The 24790-nt window shown below is 42.5% G+C and overlaps 1 protein-coding gene across 1 annotated transcript in view; it reads right to left on the bottom strand.

The window, feature by feature from the left end:
- Nucleotides 1-13014: 13014 nt before the first annotated feature.
- PTPRJ (protein tyrosine phosphatase receptor type J) overlaps nucleotides 13015-24790 on the bottom strand; it is a 164341-nt gene continuing 152565 nt past the window's right edge. The window contains exons 22-25 of the mRNA XM_044749878.2: nucleotides 23138-23257; nucleotides 20005-20165; nucleotides 18574-18709; nucleotides 13015-16592 (exon numbers count right to left, since the gene is read on the bottom strand). Coding sequence (XP_044605813.2) covers nucleotides 16434-16592; nucleotides 18574-18709; nucleotides 20005-20165; nucleotides 23138-23257 — 576 coding nt within the window. The 3' untranslated portion in view covers nucleotides 13015-16433. The remainder of the gene's footprint in view (nucleotides 16593-18573; nucleotides 18710-20004; nucleotides 20166-23137; nucleotides 23258-24790) is intronic.

The following is a 24790-nucleotide window of genomic DNA, read 5'->3' as shown; positions in this document are numbered from 1 at the left end:
AGTTCTAACTTTTGAGCAGGCTTGCCAAGCTTGTTTAACAACAATATGCATAAACCAAAATGTGTATCTTAGGTCTTGAACTACAGGTGTGATAAACAAAACATTTGATTTGTATCTAGCTGTCTAGCACCTTCATAACCTCCCATCACTGAAACCCAAGAAATCTGAACAGTTCTGAGTAACTGTTTTTTCTTTTTCTCTCCCTGGCTTCTGTCAAGCCCTGAATGGAGAACCAAAAAAATTTAAGGAAAGTGCTCCAAAGCATAGGGTCTCCTGAGGCATAGGACCTGGAGTAGGGGCTCCACATGCCTGTGTCTAAAGGCAGCACAGGCTATGAGTGTCAGTTTAGGCCTATTAACTAGCTACAGAAGGAGGAACTATTCTTTTATACTGATTGTTTCTATCTTCCCTTTTTTCCCCACTTCCTTATATCAAGAGCATGGTGGTAGCTAACATTTTAGGATTCAGATGGGATAAAGATTGAATTAACAGCATCTTATTGAAGTATGACTAAGTCCCCTGTGTAAAAGACATAAAATTTTTATACAAAATGAGGACAAGTGTAGACACTGAGAGGCATCAGGGTGGACTATCCTGAACACTCTCTGTTTGCACACCAGCTCCACTCTTCACTCTTATTCACCATGCTGTATGTCTGTGAGGTGATTTTCATGGACGGCTTCAATGGGTTCTTCTACACTATGGTTCCTGACTAGGTTTAGCCGATGTGGTGTGCACCAGCATCAGATCAGCATGAGAGGAGAGTGAGTCTGGTGTGTTTAGCCTCCTGGAACCTTCTCCATAGGCTGTGTGTTGGCAGTGACTGCATTGCTCTAAAGCCCACAGTTCCTGTCCATCAGCCCTCTCCTACAGCTACAACTCTCTCTCCTTTCTGTCTCCATCAGCCCAGAAGTAATACAGAATTTCAACTGTTGTTAGCCCCTGGTTCCTTCACCATTCCTTGTTGTCTTCCCTTGAGCCTGCTACTGTAGACTATCTAATAAGTTATCTTCATTTACCTCATCCAAGTGTGTGCTGTTTCCTCTCATATCCTTGACCAATACAATCCCCATGGGTGCCTCATGATCATAAGATGCTACTCCACCTCCAGACTCACGTCAGCATTTCAGATAGGAAGAGGAAGGGAGTGAAGAGCAGGAAATATTGGTATCTGTATCATGAAAGGAAACTTATCCAGAAGTCCCCACCAGAGTTACCTTTACATCACATTACCCAGAATTATGTCACATGACTGTGTGCAGAATAATGCGTTTTCTGCTGTTGCTGTTGTGTGGAGTGTTTTAAAGACACCAGTTTGGTCCACTTAGTTGATACTGCTAGTCTTCTATATCCTTGCTGATATTCTGTCTAGTTGTACTATCCATTATTGAGAGTAGGGCATTGAAGTCTCCAAATTTATTGTTGAATTATCTATTTCTTCCTTCAATTCTGTCAGTTTTTGCTTCAGGGACTTGGAGCTCTGTTGTTAGGTGCATATATGTTTATAGTTGATGTCTATAATTGTTAAATCTAGTACTGTTTTTTTGTCTCTAGTAAGACTAGTAAGTCTAGTAAGATTCTTTATAAAGCTATTTTGTCTGATATTAATATTGCCAATCCAACTCTCTTATGGTTAGAGTATTCACGGTATATCTTTTTCCATCCTTTTACTCTCATTTGTGTGTTTAAATCTTAAGCATATCTGTGGTAGAAAGCATATAGTTGGATCTTGCTTTTTGATCTAGTCTGGGAATTTCTGCCTCTGGTTGGTTTGGAGTGTTTAATCTATTTATATTTAATGTTAGCTAAGTATTGATATGGTTGGGTTTATAACAGTTATTTTGCCATGTCTTCTTATGTTTCATATCCTTTTTCTCTGTTCTCCCCATATCACCCTCTTTTGTATTAAATATATGTTTTCTAGTGTACCACTTCATCCCTTGGTTGATATTTTTTAGGTTTTTTAATTTAGTCATTACTCTATGAATTATAACCTGTATCTTAATTTATCATAATCTACTTCAGATTAATACTAACTAAATTCCAGAAAATGCAGAAACTTTGCTACAATATAGCTTCATTCTCTCCCTCTCTTTTGTGCTATTAATGTTATATTTATTACTGTATTTAAATCCAAAAATACAGTGTTATAATTATTGCTTTATGCAATTTTGTCTCTAAAGAATATCTTTAGAAGATATCTTTTGTAAATACCTTTTCTAAAGAGAAGAAAGGAACAAAAACATATTTTTAGAGTCTTCTATATTAACCTGCATATTTATCATTTCATATTTATCATATTTATCATTTGTACTCTTCATTTCTTCCTATGGATTCAAGATACCATCTTGTGCCATTTTCTTGTTCTAATATAGGCCCATTTCCTTCGCCTCTCTTGTGCTCTTATTGTAAAATATATTATATCTTTATAAGTTATAAGCCCAACAATACAATTTTATAATTTTTAATTTGTGTGATTATATTTTAAGTAAGTTAAGAGAAAAATATATATTCATGCTATCTTTTATAATTTCTTATGTAATTACTTTTATTGACACTCCTGAGTTTTTCATGTGGATCTGAGCTACCATGTGAGACCAGTTCCTAAAACACCTTAACTCCTTTAATTCCTTTAATATTTCTTTTAAAGCAGGTCTACTAACAATAAAATTTTCTCATTTTATCTGGGAATGCCTTTATTTTGCCTTCATGTTTAAGGATAGTTTTTCTGGATATAGAATTCTTGGCTGATTTTTTTCAGTTTTTCAAATATATAATCTCCCTGCCCTTTGGCTTACGTCATTTCTCATGAGAAGTCATTTAGCTAGACTTGCCAAGAAAAAAAGAGAGGGGACTCAAATAAAATTAGAAATGAAAGAGAAGATATTGCAACTGACACCACACAAATACAAAGGATCATAAGAAACTACTATCAACAATTACATGCCAACAAATCAGACAATTTATAAGAAATGAATAAATCTCTAGGAACATACAATCTACCAAAACTGAATCATGAAGAAATAGAAAATCTGAACAGACCGATTAAGAGTAAGGAGATTGAATCAGTAATCAAAAACCTCCCAATAAAGAAACAAACTAATTATCCATCAATGGTTGAATGGATAAACAAGAAGGTAATATTATTTAGTCTTGAGAAAGAAGGTAATCCTGCCATTTGTGACAACATTGGTGGACTTTGAGGTCATTTTGCTAAATGACATAAGTCAGAGTAAGAAAAATACTGCGTGGTATCACTTACATGTGGAATCTTAGAAAAAGTCAAAATCACAGAAACAAAGAGTAAAAAGTGGTTACCAGGAGCTTGAGTGTAGGAGAATTAGGGAAAGGTTGTTAAAAGGGTACAAATTTTCAGCTATAAGATGAATAAGGTCTGAGGATTTAATGTGTAACATGGTGACTATAGATGACAACACTGTATTGTATGATTGAAATTTGCTAAGACAGTAGGACCTAAATGTTCTCACCAAAAACAAATTATTTCAAAGATGAAGATATGAGGTTGTGAGGTGATAGATGTGTCAATTAACTAAATGGGGAATCCTTTCACAATGTATGTGTATATCAAATCACCATGATGTTCACTTTAAATATCTCACCATTTGATTTGTCCGCTATACCTCAACAAAACTGAAATAAAAAATAGAAATAAAAAAAGAATAGTACTACGGACTGAATTGTGTCCTCCAAAAATTTGAATTCAAAATACCAATGTGATGGTATTTGGAGATGGGGTCTTGGGGGGCAATTAGGTTAGATGAGGTCATTGGGGTGAGGCCCTCATAATGGGATTAGCAGCCTTATAAGAGGAAGAGAGAAAGAGCTCTCTCTGTGCCATGCGAGGACACAGCTGGAAGGCAGCCTCTGCAAGCCAGGGAGAGAGCACTCCCCAGGAAACCAAATCCACCAGCATCTTGCCCTTGGACTTCCAGCCTCCAGAACAATAAGAAAAAATTCCTGTTGTTTAAGCCACATAGTCTGTGGTATTTTGTTATAGCAGCCTGAGCAGACTAATACAGATGAATACATCTAGATAGACTGATATTGAAAGAGCTCCATAATATATTAAGTAAAAAAAAAGTTGAAAAACTATGCATAACATAATACTGTAAACATAAAAGATAATAACTTGTTGATTGAGTCCACATATTCTCAATTGTTTCCACTAACCCTCCAGATATTGGCCTCTACATATTTAGTAGAAAAAGTTCTCTGCTGCTACAAATATCGCCAAGGGAAGAAAAAGGGCCAATTAGTTCTCTGTTCTGTGAGTTCAATGACCAGTCAGTCCTTTACTTTCTGGGGCCCGTGCCAAGCTCTACGGCATGAGGACAGACTTTGGCAACTAATTATACTCTAAGGAGCTGAGGCAAAGAGTTAGGAAAAGTTTGCAAAGGAGCAAATTAGTGTCATCCCTGGGGCGTTCTTCAGAGCTGCCTGAGAATTTCTTTCACCTCCTTGAGATTCTCAGGAGCTTCAGATAAGTAATTAAAGGTATGATCAGAGGCTGCAAGAACACATCCTCAGTAAATGTGCAAGTTGCTGATGAGCCAGAACTTGCAGTTGCAGACTGCTCCTGTGACTGTACTGGGACCAAAACCAGGACTCGACATCTCCCAGTACCTCTGTTAGATCCATAAAACAAGACATTCAGGAGCAGATGGGTCGCCATGCCAGTGCAGGAAAACAGAGGCCTTTTCTTTCCCAACTACTCCTTCCCCAGATAGGTGGCCCTGGAAGGGAGGAGGATACCACCATTTATGGAATCTCTACCATGTGCCAGGCACCATGCTAAGCACCTTATCCATTGGCCTGACCAGAACACCAATATCCACAGTTCTCTTCTTCCTGGGTACACAGCAAAATGCTATTTCCCAACCAATAGAATGTGGATAAAAATGATATATGTCGCTTCCAAACCTGGCTCGTAGAAACTTCCCACACATTGTCTCTCTCCTCATTTGCTAGCTGGATGGTGACACTCAGGATGATCTTGAGAGGTTTGGGCTAAAGGTGGTGGAACCTGTACCAGCGTAGGTCCTTGAATGGTGGCAACCACACTAAACTGTGACATAGGTATAAAGGCATTGAGATCTGGGAGTTATTTATTATAACAGCGGTTAGTTCACCCAACTCATGCGATCTATTTCACCATCTGGAAAATACAAATTAAATCACCTCTTTTATTTGCCCAACTAATGGCCCCTAGGCCACATCTGCCTTAATAGCAGAAGTCCATTATCTCTCACACACTTCTGGACCCTATATCCATCTCCAACCACCCAAGAACTTCTGAAGAATACTCAATCTATTGGACTCCTGCTTCCGAAGACCAAGTAGGAAGAAAATTAACAGTCTGACCAGGCATTGTCTTTGGTCATTGCCGCATCATCGGTCCTGCATAATCTGATGGGCATAGGTCTGCCACTCACTGCCGCAGTGCTGCTGCTGCAGGCCTAGACCCCTGCCGTGCCACGGCCAGACTCCAGATAAGAACTCCCAGGCCATAGTTCTGTTTGTTCACCCTCCCATGCTCAGCTATTGCTCCCCCAAAACACAATGGTCCAGGATGGCTGGATCCAGAGGGGCTTCCAGCCCCAGGCACATGCTGCAACATGCACTTCCCATATAGACCCCAATGCTGAACCTGCATCCCCAACACAGATACCCCATTCCCTCATGGTGGGCTCCCTCTTTAATATTCTTTTACACTGATGGATCATGGTCAATGTCACCCTGAACCAACAAAAAGGTTTCTTTAACTGCAAATCTCAGAGACCAAAAGTTAGGGAGTCTCAGCACTTTCCTTCCCAGAAAGCCTCTTGTTCTGTATGAAAATTGTGCATACCAAGGGGAGAGGCACTTTGTGCTCTGCCTCAGGAAAGACGTAATAATAATAGGCTCTTACACTCACGACATCTGCATTATTAAGTAGGGCACTCAACTTCTCAGAACAAAGACATATACTCCAAGGGAACGTCCTGCCTCCGCCTATATAAAGAAGCAGCTAGCAGTTAACCATGAATTTTGCACACATTATTTCATTTACAGGTGTAAATGCTTTTATTATTCTCATCTTACAGAAGAAGAACGAGAGGCCCAAAGAGGTGGAGTGGCTTGTCTGCAGTATCACAGTTAGTAGCTGGTCAGCTAGGACACCAACGAGGTCCATCTGAGCCCAAAGCCTAAAGCAGTTTCTGACGCTCAGGAATCTGGGGGTGGCTTAGCCAGGTGGTTCTGGTTCAAGGTCCCCAGGAGGTTGCAGTCAAGCTGTCGGCCAGGCTGCAGTCATCTGAAGGCTTGCCTGGGAGAATCTGCTTCCAAGATCACTTGGCTGTTAGCAGGAGGTTCAGTTTCTCAGCAGGTGGGCCTCTCATAGGGCTGAGAGAGAGAGAGAGAAGCTACAGAATCTTTTACAAACTAATCTCGGAAGCATCATACCACCACTTCTGCTGTATTCTGTTGGTCACACAGACAAAACCTGGTACAATGTGGGAGGGGACTACAGGGGGGTGTGAAGACCAGGAAGCAGTATCATTGGGCGCCATCTTGATAGTTGGAGACTACATAGGATTTTTTCTTCTTCTTTTTTCTTATCAAAATTTCCTAAATTTTTTTTACTGTGAACATATTATATGATAAATTACAAGGTAAAAGGCTACCGACTGCCGGCAAGGGCACTTCCTTAGCCCTGTTGTTGATTTTTACGCATCTTCTCTCAACACCTTGGTTCTTTTTCTAATCTTGTTTTCCTCCATTGCCCTCTCGCAACCTCAAGATTGTTTCCTCAGCACGGTCCTCTGGCACCATCTAGTGGCCACATTCAAAACTGCTGCGCCCACCCAACTGCTGCTCAACTCCTACAAGAAAGTGACTTTGATGGGGTGTAATGGGCAAAGCCTACGGTCTCATGTTTTTCTCAGAGCTTCCAGGGATCTTCCACGTTCGGCCCGGAAGGGAACTGTGAAATCCCAGAAGGGATGGGAGGGCTGTCAGAACTTTGGGGAGCAGTGCCTAAACCTCCATTCTCCCTGCCTCCTAAGCCTTCTGGTCCCCAGATGCCAACCAGCCTTCTACCCTGGCAGACCCACACACAGCCAGGGGCAAGAAGGTAGTCCCTTGTTTCCTCCAGCTTTATAGCTCAGAACCTAAGATCCAAAACTTAACTTTCGTTTTTAACAAACTGCTAGAAACAGGAGGTACTCCAAAAAAGTGAACTCACATTCTTTTTAAAGAACTTTGTAAAACTTGACAAGTATATTTAAAAATATCGTAGCTTATTTTTTGAGTCAAGGAGAAAAAAATACTAAGATTTAAATTAATTTTTTTTTTTTCTGAGGAAAATTAGCCCTGAGCTAACATCTATCGCCAATCTTCCTCTCTTTTTGCCTAAGGAAGACTGGCCCTGAGCCAACATCTGTGCCAATCTTCCTCTATTTTGTATGTGGATCACCACCACAGCATGGCTGATGAGTTGTGTACATCCACACCGGGGAACTGAACCCGTGAACCCAGGCCACCAAAGTGGAGTGCACTGAACTTTAACTATTATGCCATGGGGCAGGTTCTCTTAATTAACTATTCTTAATAAGTATGCCATATTCATTGAGAGAAATTAAAAAATTTAGGCAAGCAGAAACAAAGTAAAATCCCACCGTTATATTATTCTAGATTTGTCTTTCTTTTATGCATTTTCCTAATTTTTAATGAGATTATTCTCTATTTGTAGTTCTATAAATTGCTTTTCTCGTTTAAGCGTTACGTGTTCTAAGAGCACAGGTGATCTTTGGTTTTTATCTCCCACGAAGCCTCAGTTTCTTGGCTGTACCTGGCAGTCTTCATCAAACTAAGTGCTAGGAGCAGAAGACACTTGAATGTTGGGGCATTTTTCACTTTAGCCTGTTTTTTTAAAAAAGTCCACAGCTAACAACTTGCATCCTCTTGCCTCCCCCAAACCCATAGTTGATGCAGAAGACTCTGGGAGAACTTTGGCCTGAATCAGAGCATGAAGACTGTTGATCTGTTCCCCAGCCCAAGTGATGGCTCTGAGCAGCAAGCCCAGGAGTGCTAACTACACCACGATCTTCAGCGAAGTCCTCGAGGGTACACGTGTGGGCAAAACCTGACTGTTTTCTTTCATGTGATAGATATCTCCAGGTTCTGCTGCTAATTTTCTGTGTTAAGAAATTGACTGTTTTAAATACAATCATCTACTGTTGAAAGAGATGACTAGGATCCAAGCATTGGAGTTGATTCAATTCTACTTCTACCAATTACTTGCTGTGAAGCTAAGTGTTTTAGTTATTGCCACAAAAATGCTACATAATAAATGACCCCAAAGTCATAGATTCTCAAGGAATAAATTATTGTCATGGACGTGCAGGTCAGCCAGGGGCCAGCTAACCTGGGCAGGGCCGGGCCAGGTGTCTCTGCTCCAAGGTGGAGCCCAGCTGGGCTTGGCTGGGACAGCTCTGCTCCACAGGTATTCATTCTGGGCCCAGGCTCATCGGGCAGCAGCTGCCCAGGGGAGCTTCCTTCCATGGCAGTGGTTGAGGTACAAGAGGGTGAACAAAACAAGCAAAGTTCCTTATGGTCTATGTTCAGAAATGGTACTGTCACTTCTGCCCACATCCACGGTCCAAAGCAAATTGCACAACCTTGTCTTGAGTCAAAGACAAGAAAGCTGGGGAGGGCATCAGCCCACCGTCATCATATACCTCCAATTCACCATCTCTCCATCTTTACTGCCACCAACCTCACCAAGTTACCATCGGTTATTTCCAAAACCATTGCTAAACCAGACCCGCTGACAGCTTTCCCTGTTTCCAGTCTTCCCTCCTACAATCCATTCCCCACACAGTGACCAGCACAGTCAAAACACTCCCTTTGGAAACTCTGATGGCCTCCCACTGCTCATAGACTAACGTCCCATCTCTTTACTGTGGCTTGTGAAGCCTGACACGATCAGACCCCTGACTCCCTCTCTGGCTTCATACTGTGCTCTCAGCTCCCTCTCCAGCTATGCTCCAGGGACCGCAGTCTTCTGTTGTTCAAAAGGGCCAGACTCATTCCTGCCTCAGGGTGTCGGCACACTCTGTCCCTTCTGTCCACTTCCTCCACGGCTGCCTTCTCATTCTAGCTGCAATGTGTCAGCAATACATGTTCAATTTTTTTTTTTTAATTTCCTGTCTCTCCCATAGGCCCTTAAATTCCACAAGGACAGTGATCATGCCAGTCTTGTACACAAATGTACATACCCAGAGCCCACTGCCAGCCCACAGTAGGTGATCCATAAAAATTTAAATTGATAAATGAATAGCAACCACTTATTGGGTGTTTCATAGGTCCCAGGCAATATGCTGCATGTCTCAGCATATTATTGCATCAAAATTATAACCAAATTCATTTGTACAGAAAATTTACCTGCCACCTTTTTTCTTACTGAACTTACCCTCAAGCCCCCTCACTGCTGAGCAGTAGGGTCCAAGACATGAGGGTGGACCCCTGGACACTTTCCAGTTGAAGGTGTGATGGCCAGATGACACTGGGGCTCAAAACACCCATGGGAAGATGTCCTCTGAGGGACCTAAGTCTCTAAACTTCCTCAGCTTTGTGGAAATCAATTTTTAAAAACTTCAGTTAAATGGAGTTGAGAAGGCCTGTAGGGGGAGCTCTCACATCTTAGCACACAAGATCAATTACACCAAACAGGAAGAAATGGAGGCTCCCATCTTAGACAGGAAGTAAAACTACTTTACTACTGAAGGAAGACTTCTCTCTCCACCCAGCCACAGCCCAGCCAATGAGAAGTTATTGTCACCTTGAGCTGTTACTTTCCCCCAATGGACTTACCTTTAGAACAGCCCGACCTCCTACTTTTTCTCTATAAAGGCAGCTCCCCTCCTTTGTTTTCCAGATTTGCCTGTGGGTTGCCATAGCATGCACATCCCAAATTACAATTCTTTTGGCTGTTCTTGAATAAACTCATTTTGAGGATAAAATAACAGGAGAATTTGTTTTTTAAGTTAATAGCTTTAACGAGACGTCAACCCGTGCCCACATCTGTTCAGGCACGCAGGGCTGTGTATTCAACAACCCACAGATGCTGCACTCCCAACACTCTGGACAACCTTCAGCTCTCTGCCACCTAATGCTTATCAAAAGTAGAAAGGTTCTGTGATTTCCACTCAGTCACTCTGGGTAGGGAAGAACTAACGCTCGGGCCTCCTAACTTTTGGATGCATACCATTCTCTGTACCACAGTATATCCACAAGCATCCTTTTAAAAGCAAAATACTTTCTATCCTCAGTCAGGGGAGTATTTCTGTCTGTAATAATTAATTTGTGATATGCTCCAGATCTGTGCTTTTTGCCTGATCAGAAAAGTATATACAGCAACAGACCTTGGGCAGATGTGGACATACTGAGGGATGCCGTGTCTAGAAAACTGATCTTATTTCACCCAGTAATTCCCAGTAGACAACTCAGGAATGTGCTGGAATTGTTACTAGCTGTTTTGTACTTGGAAAGCAGGCCAGCATTTAGCTTTAGTCTCCAGATGGTTGGGAGAGGTGAGGAGGATGGGAGAAAGAGAGAGAGAAAAAGAAAGGGAGTGAGGGGAGAGGGAGAGAGAAGGTCAAGGCCAACTCCTGGAAAGCTCTGATAGGACCCTGCCTGCTCTGCCCACTATCGATGACCACCGAGAACCTTGGGTGACCTAAGGGCTAGGGAAACGTGTTCCACTGAAAGTGCTGTTCTGTGTGGTCAATTATATCCTTTACTCCTACTAACCAGCCAAGAGTCTGATGGTGTCCTTCCTTCCACCCTATCATGGTCACCCTTGTGACCACCATGCAGTTTCCATCAAAGGAAATTCTTGTTGTTAGTACTATTGACTCTTATTGACCCTGTGTGCAGCAGAGCAGACCCTGCCCCATCTTTTTGTGCCCGCCTCTCACGTGGTTCCAGCACTCTATCAGACTATGCTCCCCTGCTATTCATAGGATTTTCATGGCCAATTTTTTCGGAAACGGGTGGCCAAGTCCTTCTTCCTAGTCTGTCTTGGTCTGGAAGTGCCACTGAAACCTCTCCACCATGGGTGACCCTGCTGGTATTTGAAGTCCCAGTGGCAGATCTTTCAGCATCACAGCAACATGCAGCAACCACAGTATGACAACTGACAGATGGGGGGGTGTGGTTCCCTGACCAGGAAATGAACCCGGGCCACAGTGGTGAGAGTGCTGAATCTTAACCACTAGACCACCAGGGCTGGCTTCCAAAGAAAACAGTGAAGGTAAAATTGTGCGTGTGTATTTATGTATCTGTGCCTGTCTCTACACGTGCACATATGTGTATGTCTGCACACACACACACAGGCCTGGTATAGTGTTTCAAGGTTAGACAGTTTCGGTCAACAACACACAGAACCCTAGAGCTATTACCTTTCAGGGTCATCAGCCTCACCTCACCTAGCCTCACCGCGCCCTCCCCACCTGCTCAGATTCCAGTCACCCGGAAGCACTCACCATTCTCTAGGCAAAGCACGCACTTCCACACCCCAAACCTTCCCCACCTTTTATCCTCCTGCTCAAATTCTACTTAAGACTCAGCTCAGATACCACCCCTCTTCATTCTTCTGAGATCCCTGTGACCTGTTCCTTTAAGGCTCCTCTGGTATTTTGTGGGGTTCATTTTGCATTTGCATCACACGTTTCTGGCCCCTCCCTCTGGACTGTCCACTTCTTATGGGCAGAACTTCCGCTGCGTCCATCTTAGTCTCCCGGACGGGACGGAGAATCGTGCACTGCAGCTGTACAGTCTCTCTGTTTCATTTTCCCCCAGAGCAGGGATTGTATGGAGAACATTGCAGAGAGCTTCCTCCTGACACGGTGTAACCACACTGCCTGTCCTGTGAAAATGACGAGCTGGGGCATCAGGGTGTGAAATGCTATTTTTCTCCATATTTTCACAAACATAATAAAGATTTAATTCACCCATGTTGTTTGTCTGGCTCCATATCGTGAGCTCCATAAGGGCAGAGAGTTTTGCCCATTTTGCTCACCTTTGAATCCTTGACCACTGAGGTATAGTGCCTGCTGCACAGTAGGCACTGAGGTACAGTGGCTGGTGCATGGTAGGCACTGAGGTATGGTGGCTGGTGCACAGTAGGCACTCAATCCATCTCTGTTGAAGGGACTAATTAATTTGTCTCAGGCAAGAGGAACAAGAGAGATCTCAAAACAAAATCATCCTAGTCTGCTTAGAGTGTGCATCAAGGCGTAATGGGATTCCCCAAATCCATTAAGAGAAAACCCTCTAAAACTCCTGGGGACTTGCCTAAGGCATGTGTGCCACCACCAAGTGGGTGTCTATCCGCCTGCTGACCCACACATCTGACCCTCTGAGAGCACACACAGCCCCAGCTTGGACGCACACCCACTTCTTCCAAGTCTCCTTTTCACTTAATCACCCTGGATGCGTGTTTGGGGCTGACTTACGTCCCCCCAAAATTCAAGTTAAAGTCCTAACCGCTAGTACCTCAGAATGTGGATATAGTTAGAGACAGGGTTTTTAAAGAGATAATCAAGGTAAAATGAGGTCATTAGGGTGGGCTGTAATCCCATGACTGGTGTCCTTATGAGAAGAGGAGATTAGGACACTGACACTCAGAGGGAAGACCATGAGATGACAGAGGGAAGACAGCTGTCTACAAGCCAAGGAGAGGCCTCAGAGGAAACCAACCCTCTGACACCTTGATCTTGGGCTTCCAGCCTCCAGAACTGTGAGAAAACAAATGTCTATTGGTTAAGCCCCGAGTCGGTGTTTGTTATGGCAGCCCTGATAAACTAATTCAATGTGGAAAATCCCCAAAGAAAACCTGTTTTTGTTAAGAATGCCCCAGTTGAATGCAGGCGGGTAAGCTGCTTGGTAGATGAAATGGTGTGGACACAAAGTAAAGACGGAAAGAAAGGAAACAAGCCAAAGCACAATGTGTTGACATTTTTTGTATTTGGTATTTGTAAGTCTTTTTAAAAAATTTTTTCAGGCCATTTTTTCCTTAAAAAACAAACCAAAAAAAGCAACCGACAGCAATACTCTGTACAAGAATAACAAACATTAGAAATATGCATCATTCCAAAATAGTTACAAGAAAATTACAGTTTTAGAGTCCACATCAACACGTCCTATCTGTATGTGCCCCCAGGGGGAACAGCTACAGTATGTGGAACACTCGGCTGCTACACAGTCTGAAAACTCAGAACTTTCGAGGCAAATCAGCATCAGTCACCAAGACGTGTTAGCTCAATAAGCGCAATCAAGCATTTCAACAGAAAACCAGGCTTTTCCATCCCAGATGAAAAGCGAACGTGAGTCAGCTGCATCGCTGGCCCCCATCCCCCAGGAGCCTCTGACTTGATGGAGCCCAAATCCAGTGGAGTCAATGATGCCACAGTCTAGCTGGAGGTCACTACATGGCCACAGTGAACAGACCCCAAATGTCATTTCCTTCTGGTGCCAATCGTCACTAGATTTGACTTTGGAGGCAAAAGGTCCTTGCTCTTGAGAGAAGAAATCAGTGGGCCAGATTCCTCAAACTAACTAACCACCAATCTTTAGTCTTTTCAACCAATCCGACTGCTTTCCTGTAAGCAACTGTCAAATATTAAGCAATGGCGATCACACCATCCCCTCAATTCCACTGGACTCCTCACATTCTACTTTATTGTTCCTGGAGGGTTTGGAAAAGGAGCTCAAAAACACCTTCTCTTTTCTATGACCAACCCCCAGCCCATGTGTCCTTTATATTTACACATCAATCTTCCCTTTTCAATCACTGTGCTATAAATACCCTCACCACCCCCACTGGCCCTGTCCCCAGCCCTCTTCAGGATGCAGAGAAGTATCATGACCTTCCTGTGACCTGCCCATTTGGAATCCAGACCTCTCCACCACAAGCCTTCCTCCCGGGAGTGGGAATGACGTCCAAGAGTGGCTCGTGGGGCTGCTGCCCGTTTCCCAAGCTTGTACCAAATGGAGGAGAGGAGGGTTTCTGTTTTTGTGTGTTTTTATACAATATGTTTATAATTATTGTTGTTTTAATCTTTTAAAGGAATTTTTAGAGCCGAGTTCTTCCCTCCGACTTCTCCATGGCAGCCATGTGGCAGGGCAGGGCGGAGCATCTACGGGGATTTGACACCTAGGCATCCATCACAATGGTTTGTGAGTGGGGAAGGGTGTGGCCCACAGAACTGCTGCCTGAACAGGGCCTCCAAATGAAGTTAGGGAACTCTCCAAGATCTGCATGCACTGAAGGGCAGACTAGCATGAAGGTTTAGAAGCAATCTGCCCAAACCCAGCTTCACTCAACACCCCAGGACGGCATGGCCTCCCTGATTCAGACCTACAGAGCCAAAGGCCCCTCTGAAGTTGAGTCAAGAGGGCCCAACATGGCCTGGCCAACCCACTCCTTTAAGGGCCTCACACTACCAAAGAGAGCAAAGGCTTCAGCAAAAAGTGCAATTTCCATTTGGAAAGTAAGGTTCTCCCAAAACGTGACACCACTTTCACCACCTCTCCTTTTAATCCTTTAAGTACCTCAAAGGGAAAGGGAGACAAGACGTATAGCATGAACCCTCTGAACCAAATCAAGGGCTTTCAGTACGTTGTGGTTCACCCTTCATAACCCTAAACACCCACGACCACGTCCAGTCAGTTAGCAAAGTGCCGGCGAGCTGAGGAGCACGGCAGGGTCAGGAGAGGGGCTCCCACAGGTCAACAGTGACCGGGACCCTCAGAGAAGACCCCGCTCTCATTTTCAATAGGACACAGTGTCCTAAGTTTACAGCAGGATTTATTACTGTGGAAAACAGCCACAGGACTCCAGGGACTTCGTAATTCCTTCATAAGACATTGTATACTTCATTCCTATTGGAGGAAAACTCAAACTTCTTCAAAATATAACCTGAGCCACAATATAAAATAAAAAGAAACAAATCCTTTCATGTTAATGCCTTGAGAAGTTGACAGATTATGTACCAATAAAATAAATCCACATAAATTCTGAAATTCTTGGTGGATACACACCTGAAGCAAAAAAAAAAAAAAAATTAATCTACATTAAAAAAATCAAAGTAATTACAGCAGCAGTATAGTGAAAAGAGGTTTTAAAAATAATAATTACACCTTTGATACAAATTCAAACTTTGTACACCTCAATTCAAAGGAATGACTGTTTTAAGAGTTTAGTATATATTTATACAGTAGATACCAATATGTGTCACTGCAGATACAAACTAAAGCCAGTGGACTTCGAGGAAGGAGGAATTGATTTGACACTGTTTTCACACTGAAGTGTTCACAGATCGCCACACTTTTAAAAACACACACACATATACACTGACACACAGACACATAAATTGCCAACCTGAGTAAAACGTTACTAAAAACCTAGAGCCTCATGAATCACTAAGTCACATATTGCACCTTTAAATAATCCTTCTTAACAAATACAGAATTGAGAAAAAAAAACAACGCAGGGAGAAGAAATGGACATTACATCACTATAGGGTCCCTCTGCTTCGCCCCCCACAGAGATTCTCAGGGTGATATTTAGTTCCCACGCTCACTCAACCAAGGGGCTGAAAATGTAGCCAACAGAGGTGTCTTTGGGGAAAACTGGGAGGGAAAGGAAAGAGAATAAAGCACAAAATGGGGGTGTGGGAAGTGGGGCAAGGGCCTCCTCTGATCAACAGGAATGTTACTGAGAAGGCTGAACCTCTGATACTAAGCTACTGTTTAAATATTTTGTATATTCCAATTATGAGATTCAATACAAAAATATAGATATCTACTGAGTTTTGCCTGTGGAAGCATAATTCAGAAAAGGCACATGTTCAAATAGAAAACCCAAGCAGAAGAGGCACCACGTACCCCTCCCTACATGATCATCATCCACAATTATGTACTTTCCATCAGCTAGATCCCAAGATACAGTAGGTAAAAATAGACCTCTGATACTTAAAATATATTCAACCCAACACAATCCTGGCTTTTGCATGTGAATCATATAAAATAGTCTTTTTTTAAAAAAAGAATCTATTTTGAAAAAAAAGAAAATCACAGCTCACTTTTCCTGGTGTTCTGTAATTCTTAAGAAAAAACAAAAAGTGAACTCATCCCATTGGTAATCAGGAATACAGTTGATGTGCTCACCACCCATCCACAGCCCCCGACAGCCCCAACTTCTCATCGGTCATGTTTTACGTGTGCAGCTTCACGCCCTCAAGTTAGTTCTAACAAAACAGAACAAAGAATTAAGTTATTAGACATATAAAAACATGTCAACATCGGGGCATTTTCCTTTGCTGTGGGTGTGATGTTCTGGTTAACTCCAGAAAGGTTTTCCTTTGGAATTAGGCGATGTAACCATTTGTCTTCCCAAACGTGCTCACTGGGGCAATGTTTTCATAGATTGTCATTGCGTTTGTGTTCTGGTAGATGAGATCTACTTTTGAGTCCCTCTGGGATCTGATAATGTCCAAAACACACTGATTGAGGAAAACATACTGGTCCTGTTAGAAAAGAAAAGGGAGAGAGCAAATGAGCACAGGTTCCAGAGAGTAGCACTCAAGGTTATTTTCAAACAGATAACCAACCCCCCGACCCCACCCACCAGTGAACACTTCAAGTTAAGACGTGTCAAGAGGTACAAGATTCTGGTGAAATCTCAAACCACAGAGAACAAGATTCTCATCATTAGTGATTCTCAACCACATGGGAGACTCCCCACACCTCCCCTCCCCAAGGAGAAACATCAGAATCTTGGGGAGGAGCAAAGAGAGAATGTAGAGGAAATAAACCACAGGTACATTCAAACAACAGAAAGTTTTGGCTAGTGAGGATGTGCGGAATAAGGAGTAAATTGTGGTTCTCAACAGAGAGGATGGGCTAAGGGGGATGATCGGGGTAGAGCTAGGCAGAGACCACCCTTCAGGCAAGCCTATCAGACTGTGCAGGTAGCCATTAGAAAGAGGAAGAAGAGGGCCCGGCCCGGTGGTGCAGTGGTTAAGTTTGCACGTTCTGCTTCGGCAGCCTGGGGTTCGCTGGTTCGGATCCCAGGGGCAGACCTACGCACCGCTTGGCAAGCCATGCTGTGGCGGGCGTCCCACATATAAAGTAGAGGAAGATGGGCACGGATGTCAGCCCAGGGCCTATCTTCCTCAGCAAAAAGAGGAAGATTGGCAGCAGATGTTAGCTCAAGGCTAATCTTCCTCAAAAAAAGAAAAACAAAAGAGGAAGAAGACGTATATGCTGACACAGAAAGATATCCATGATGCTGTAAGAGAAAAAAAATTACAGGGCAGCATTATATGTAAAATAGGATCCAATTTTTAAAAAATAGTGTGTGTGTGTGTACATGTGTTTTTCTACAGATGTACATAAGGAAGACAAAGATATACACAAACTGTAAACGTTGGCTACCTCTAGGAAGTGGGATTGGGGAAGAAAAAGTAAAAGAGAAAAATATATTCTATATGATCCTATACTGTTAAGTTTTTTAATATGAACAAGTTTATATTAGTTTCAACATTTTTTAAAAGGGACAAGAAAAGAATTTGTTGCAGGTATAAGATTTCTGTGTTTCTCAAGAGATAAAAGATTGAGAACTACTACTCTATATCATCACAGCAGAAAAAAGAAAATCTCTCTTCTGACCAACACAAGAGGTGAACTCCACTCTTTCCACCGCAGCCACCACCGCTCACCCCACAGCACACAATGTACCCAGGCCTCCAGAACATTCCCTGCTAGACTCAAAAACACAGCGCATATTCATAGAGTTCTAAATTGGTACAGGGCGACAGTCTGATGCAAAATTAATATTCTGCTCTCATCCTGGCCCAGGCGCATTCAGCCTACAGCGCTGAGGAAGGCTGTTTCTCAACACGCCTCGAAAACAATGTTTATCAGCAACATTTCAGGGAAAGCCAAATCCAGCAGTCTTACACAAATGGCACCACAGACATCAAGCTTCGTTTTCTCAATTGGCCAGCCATCTTCTTTTAGCTATGCTAATGGACATTTTTAACATTCACAAGGCTGGGTGAGGGCACATTGCTGCCTTAATACTTAAAGCAGCATGATGCTGTTTCATATCGTTAATATTTGATAAGTCCATTTCATTAGTGTATGTTAAAGATGGTCAGACTTTCTTAGAAACAAAGAGTGAAAATACCAGTTCTACGAGTTTAAAACCTGGGAGCCAAAGTTCAGAGATTTCCTAAGATTATTTGATGAGTCATGGCTGAGAGGTAGAGATCCTGATACCATCTCGGTTTGTAGCTCCATTGCTCATATCAGCGCCACTAAGGCACTATATCAAGTAATTCAACCCAAGTCAGTTTAGGATCTTAAAGAAATCCAGTGTTACCTCACAGCTGAGAGCCAGGAAGATACGGAAAGGTGAAATATTTTAACGCAAGTGTGTGACACGATGCAACCTTTTAAAAACGGATGGGACGGTGGACTGCCCAACACAGATCTGGGCCTCACCTCTGTTTGCACCATTAAAGGCCTGTGCATTCGAAGGTCAGACACAATCCCGTACACATCCACAGAGTTCTCATTCTCTATCTGATAGATAAGACGATCAATGGCAATGAAAGTGCCCGTCCTTCCAACCCCGGCACTGAAAGACAGGAAAATGAGCACATCACTGTGGGTTACCTCTCCTGTAAACTCTCAGATTTCCCCAGTTGTACGTATATCTTGCTCTCCTCCACTGTCAGGCTTTGAGGGGAATGCCCAGGATCATTAGACATTTGCTCTAATGAAACCTCAGTAAGTCAGACTACACTAGCTTGGGACTGAGGGCCAAGTCCTAAAGTACTTTTGAGTCAAATGCCACAAATAAAACACCTTGCTGGAGCTTCCTGAATTGCAGTCCAACCCAAGTTGCCACCATAACCTAGAATGGCAGGTTTCATCAACTTATTCCCCATAGAGCGACAAAGCCCCTCCTTTCTTCTGTCCTAAATTAATTTCTTTAGCATTAAAGCTAATTTCTTTCTGTTCTAGAAGAGGGAGAGGCAAACATTTTCTGTACAGAGCCAGATAGTAAATATCTTCAACTTTGCAGACCAAATGGTCGCTTTCTGCCATTGTAGCATGAAAGTAACCATGGACACTATGTAAACAAATGAGCATGGCTGTGTTCCAATAAAACTTTCTTTATAAAAATAGGCAGCTAAAGAGATCATGGTGACGGTTTCATGGGTGGATATTTATCTCCAAACTCATCAAGGTGAATACATTAATTATGTACAGCTTTTTGTATGTCAAAAAAATACTTTTAAATACATAAATAAAATGAACTGGAGCTATGTGTTTCAACATTGTTAAACACCAAACCAAACGCTGAATGAAGAAAGCAGGTTGCAGAATGATGTATCGATCATAAAGTCTGGCAAAAGTTTAAAGCTACATAAATCCATAGAGATACACATATATGTAATAAAATATAAAAGCACACAAGGGAATGATAAGATCAACTTCAGGACCACGTTTACCTATGTAGGAAGGAGAATAGGATAGGAGACGAGTAAGCAGAGAATTCAATTACATCTGTAATGTAATATTAACAAAAGGAACAGATATGGCTTCACGTCACGCTTCATTAAATTATTATTATTCTCTATATTTTTGTAAGGTTGAAATATTTTACAAGAAAATATTACAAATAAGAAATAAATTAAAATACATTATGGTTTAAAAAAATTCAAGCAGCCAACCAGACCTGGCCCATGGCCTATAGTTTGCCAACCCCTGTTCTAAAGTCTCAGGACCTAGGGAATAAGTCCCTTATCCAGACCTGTCCTGAATTCGTAAATTCCTTTTGTATTTCCTCCTCTGTTTGCTTTCCAAAAGTGCCCATATCTGTAATTATGTTTGAAATCTGTGACACACAGAGCGCCATCTGCATACCTGCAATGCACCAGCACCGGCGATTCGGGAGGACTCTGCTTCATGTAGTCACGAACAAGGTACCGAAAGTTGATGAGCAGGTCAGTGGTGTCAGGAACGCCGTGGTCCGGCCAAGAGGTGAAATGGAACTGTCGCAGAGGGTGACTCTCACTTGTCTGGATCTAAAAGCCAAAAAAAGAAGTCAGATCCAGAGAGAAAGGCTCCCTAACAACATCAGAAAGGCAAGTGAAATCAAGCAGTCCTTGAATGCTGAACTGCACGGGGCAGCTGAAAGGCAGCTACACGGGAGTGCTTACTACTAAAAATGAGAATTTCACGTTAGTACAACAGCTGAGAAAGTGTATACACACACCTTAACGTGCTCATCAAATCCTCATCATATGTCCAAGAGGGAGGGTTTATTAGGCCCTCTAAAGACAAGGCAGCAAAGGTTCCAACAAGTGAAGTGACTTCCCCAACACTCAGTTCAGACGTAGCTGAAGTCCCTCATCCTCTGATTCTGAGTTCAGATCTCTTCCCCTCCCGCCAAGTGGCCTGTCAATAACCTACTCACATTCTTACACCTTCCCCTCCTTAGAGCTTCATAAACCCCATCCCTGAGCCCACCCGGGAACGTCACCGACCAAAACACCAAACGTGAATCACACACATACAATTATGATAATCAGTCTTCATAGTTCCAATCTTCCAGAGAATCTAATAAGTGAGAGGCAACTAGCAAGCACCAAGTAAAATATTTAGAACTGAGAAAGGACCCCCCAAAGAAACCACCCATTTCAACATCAGCCAGACAACAGCAAGTAGACCTTGTTGTAACAGAGTGAGTTATTACACAGACTGGTTTCCCATCACAGACCGAAGCATGTGCCTCTAATTACCAGAACTCTGCCCAGGCTGGAGCATTCCTGTCCCTGATTCAACTGTACTCATCAAGCCCACACTGGGGCACTGACCTCCCGCATGTGCCTCCATCCGGACTGCAGGCATTTCCATCTCCTTTATGACAGCTACCTGGTGACGCTTATTTATTTTTTAAAAATGTGTCTACATTATAAAAGCAGCCCATTCACATTATTCAAAACGTGAAAAACAGTAGGAAAAAAAGGAAGAGTGAGGGGAGAGTGAGAGGAGAGGGTCTCATCATCACAAACATTAACATTCAGAAATTTAACCAAAAGTAGTCATCCAAAGAAAGTAACCAGCCACGAGAGATATGACGGGGGTCGGGGGGGAAGTCAGTCTTTTCAGCATTATCTCAGCAAAAGGGCCAAGGGGTCCAGATTAGGGGGGACAGTCAAATGAAACTTTTAGCTCTATCTGTTATGTTCCCACTTTTAAAAAGGAAAGTACAGGGGCCAGCCAGGTGGCACAGTGGTTAAGTGTGCACAGTCCGCTTTGGTGGCCTAGGGTTGGCCAGCTCGCATCCCGGGTGTGAACATGGCACTGCTTGGTAAAGCCATGCTGTGGTAGGCGTCCCATATATAAAGTAGAGGAAGATGGGCACGGATGTTAGCTCAGGGCCAGTCTTCCTCAGCAAAAAGAGGAGGATTGGTAGCAGTTAGCTCAGGGCTAATCTTCCTCAAAAAAATAGAAATAAACAAATAAATAAAAAGGAAAATATATTCTTGCATTTTGTGTAACTAAAAAGTAATATTTTACTAAACGCCATGTAGTATCTTAGAGTGCATCCTGGAACCAGAAAGGGCTTTAGTGGAAAAACATGAAATTGAATAAAGTCTGGAGTTTAGTTAATAAAAAATAATAATAGTAGTAACAGTAATTTTTTTAAATGATGTGGACAATTCCACCCTCAATGCCCCTCCACGAGGGTAAACGCCAAGCAGTGAAAGCAACCAGTCCATTTAAAATGGGTGAAATCTACAGAAATAAGCATGACTTTGTAAGGGATTCTCAACTATTATGAATTGCATTATTTATGCAGCCAATTCAGTTCATGATAATAGTTTTGACAGCATCTCCAGGAGAGGAACTGAAATATTAATTGAGGTCAGAGCCTTAGAGACACAGCAATTAGTAAAGAGTTAATACTTAATACACTGTACTCTATCCATGATTTATAAAATCAAGGATAATTCTCAAAAACTGGAACCTAACCTACCAACCCCCCCATAAGATTCAACTCCACTGAACCCACTTCCAGGCTTTTCTTTTATGTACTTTTCACAATATGCATAAAATTTTGTCTCCTTGTATGTTTCACTTAATTACACCCTAACTTCTCATGGTAATTATGCGGTCTACATAATCATCATTTCTAATAGCTGAATAATGATACAGTGACTAGATAATCGACAGTTTAGTTATCCATTCTCTGAAAGCTAGGTATTTGCATGGTTTCCAAATTTTCCCTCCATTATAAATAATGCTGAGATTCACCTTAATGAATGACAGACCTTCTCCGATATTTCAGATTGCCGCTTTAGGACAGATTCTCAAACTTGGAACCACAAGATCAAAGAGGAATGGACATTTTTATGCCCTCGATATAAACTGCAAAGGGTTATGCCAATTTACACACCCATCAAAAGATAGCAATGTTGCTTCACGATATTGCTTCTATTTTTAAACAGCCTTAAAAAAAGAAAAAGGACACTGACTTCCTAGAATGCCTACACAACTTAATTGGATTTGTTTTCATAACTTTACGGGGAAGGGAGGCCATGTGTATGAGCCCTGGAACCCTATTGACATAACTGTTATCCTAAACTGCTTCCAACAGCAATTTTCCACTCCTGACGCCATATTTCCAACCAAATAATCCAAAAGGGTCTTTGTTGGTAACAAAAATCCTATAAGTCAGTCACCTGGAAGTGAAAGGAAATGAGTTACTGATGCTGAGCCACGCTCTTAAGATTCATTTTATTCAAGAACAACTTATGAAATTCTCCTTAATACATAAAGCTTCTAAAGGGTTGCCTTAGAGTAGACGCAGCTTAGAGGAGATATGCCTTAGGGTATGTAGATACGGATTGTTGTATTCAGCAAAGAAGAGAGCAAAAATATTTTTCTGATGCATTAAAAAAATGGGCTAACATCAATCTAAAAAGACTCACCCCAAAGTTAATTTATAGTAATTTTATGAGAGACCTATCCATCTCGACATCTTACTTACATTTTTCACTGTGAAGTCTCTGATGGTCCATTCCGGGAGAACGCTTTCTGACGTCATTGCCACAGTTATGTCCCCATAGTCCTGAGCCTGCTTGGAGGGCCAGTACTCCTCACATTTGGTCTAGAATAAAATGGGATTCTTACATAAAGACTCAGATCACGCCATCTGCCATCACTACAGCCTCACAAGAGAGACCAGATATTGAAAACTGAACAGTCCCTTAGCTGGCTTCTGTTTTGACTCTTAGAATTGTTTTAATTTACAATTTATATGTTTATCATTTACAATTATTGCGAACTCTTTTAAAATAGGGAGTTTTCTCACACAAATCCAGATTTCTGGATTCTCTTGAAAAGTCAGAATTTCTAGCCCAAACTGAGCCCACATTTCTGCATGAAAATTGATTTAGAGTGGCTGTTCCTTCACAGGGGACACAGTGCCCACCCAGCTTCCTTCGGCCTCAACAGTAGCCGATCCACAACTGTTCACCGAACTAAACTTCTCTGATTGACCCACAACCCCCAGCAGCTAGAAGAAATGAGAATTTTCCCCAGTTCTTTTAGAGACACATGAGTTGCAATACAAATACAGACACCAACAAAGAGGAGCAAATGAAACCATTTTGGGGTCTTTGATTTTTAGAAAGTCGGTGAGGAGATGTGAACAGAGACAAAAATCAGGAAACAGCTGCTCCCGAGAATATCTGAACCCCCATTTGGCAAATGACTTAAAATGTGCCCGCACACACGCACACACCTTCCTGAGGAGTGCCCCACTGCAGGTGACTTCCAACCCGATCGATTACCTGACTCACCCGGGAGGTCTGTATTGCTTTAAAAACAGATGCCTGGGTCCCGCCTCCAGAGATTCAGACTCTGGCCAGGGATCTGTATTTGTTTAAAGATCCTGGTTTCTGGACCCCTGCTCCAAGAAACATCATGGAACTGGGACTCCAACTCCATCACTGCCATGAAGTTGATGCCCAGCTTGGTCTCTAAGGATGCCCAGCTGGATTTTCGTTGCTATCTTGTGGGGAAGAAGATAGGAAGATAGGGGAGAGTTCTTGAACTCTCTGAGCCTCAGTTTCCCCAACTATAGAATAATAACACCTTACAGGGTTGTTATAGGAAAGAAATAACACATATGGAGTATCTGCTGCAGAAAATACACTGGCTCCCTTCCCCTTCCAACCAGAGTCCTTAACATCCACCTCTCTCCTGACTTAAGATGAACAAGGGCCTGTCTAAATTCACCTTCTCATTCTCCGTTAATTTAACTACATCATTTTCACTTGTCTAACAGATATTTATGAGAATGTTCCATGTGCGAGGCCTGGGCTCAACAGCACCATAAGGTTTATCTGGGTTCATAAACAGCGTTCTTTTGTTTGCATAAGAGCCTGTTCTCCTGATGCAAAGGAGTGGCTGCAGAACCCAACCTTCTGTATCACAAGTAACGTGAAGATGGGGCCATCTCTTACTGCTCTTTGTTACCTTTCCCTCCTGCAGCCCCAGCCCCTGGCTCCACCATATACATACTTGGGGCAGATAAACATCTACTAAATTAAAGCGAAATAAAGAACGTTAAGAGAAATGCTGCCCGACGGGCTCCCACTATCCCCTAGGACAGGGCTACTCAAAGCGAGCACACTGG

Source organism: Equus asinus, chromosome 17, assembly GCF_041296235.1.
Source record: "Equus asinus isolate D_3611 breed Donkey chromosome 17, EquAss-T2T_v2, whole genome shotgun sequence".
Lineage (NCBI taxonomy): Eukaryota > Metazoa > Chordata > Mammalia > Perissodactyla > Equidae > Equus > Equus asinus.
The sequence above is the reverse complement of the archived record's forward strand: the minus strand, read 5'-3'. Positions and strand labels throughout refer to the sequence as shown.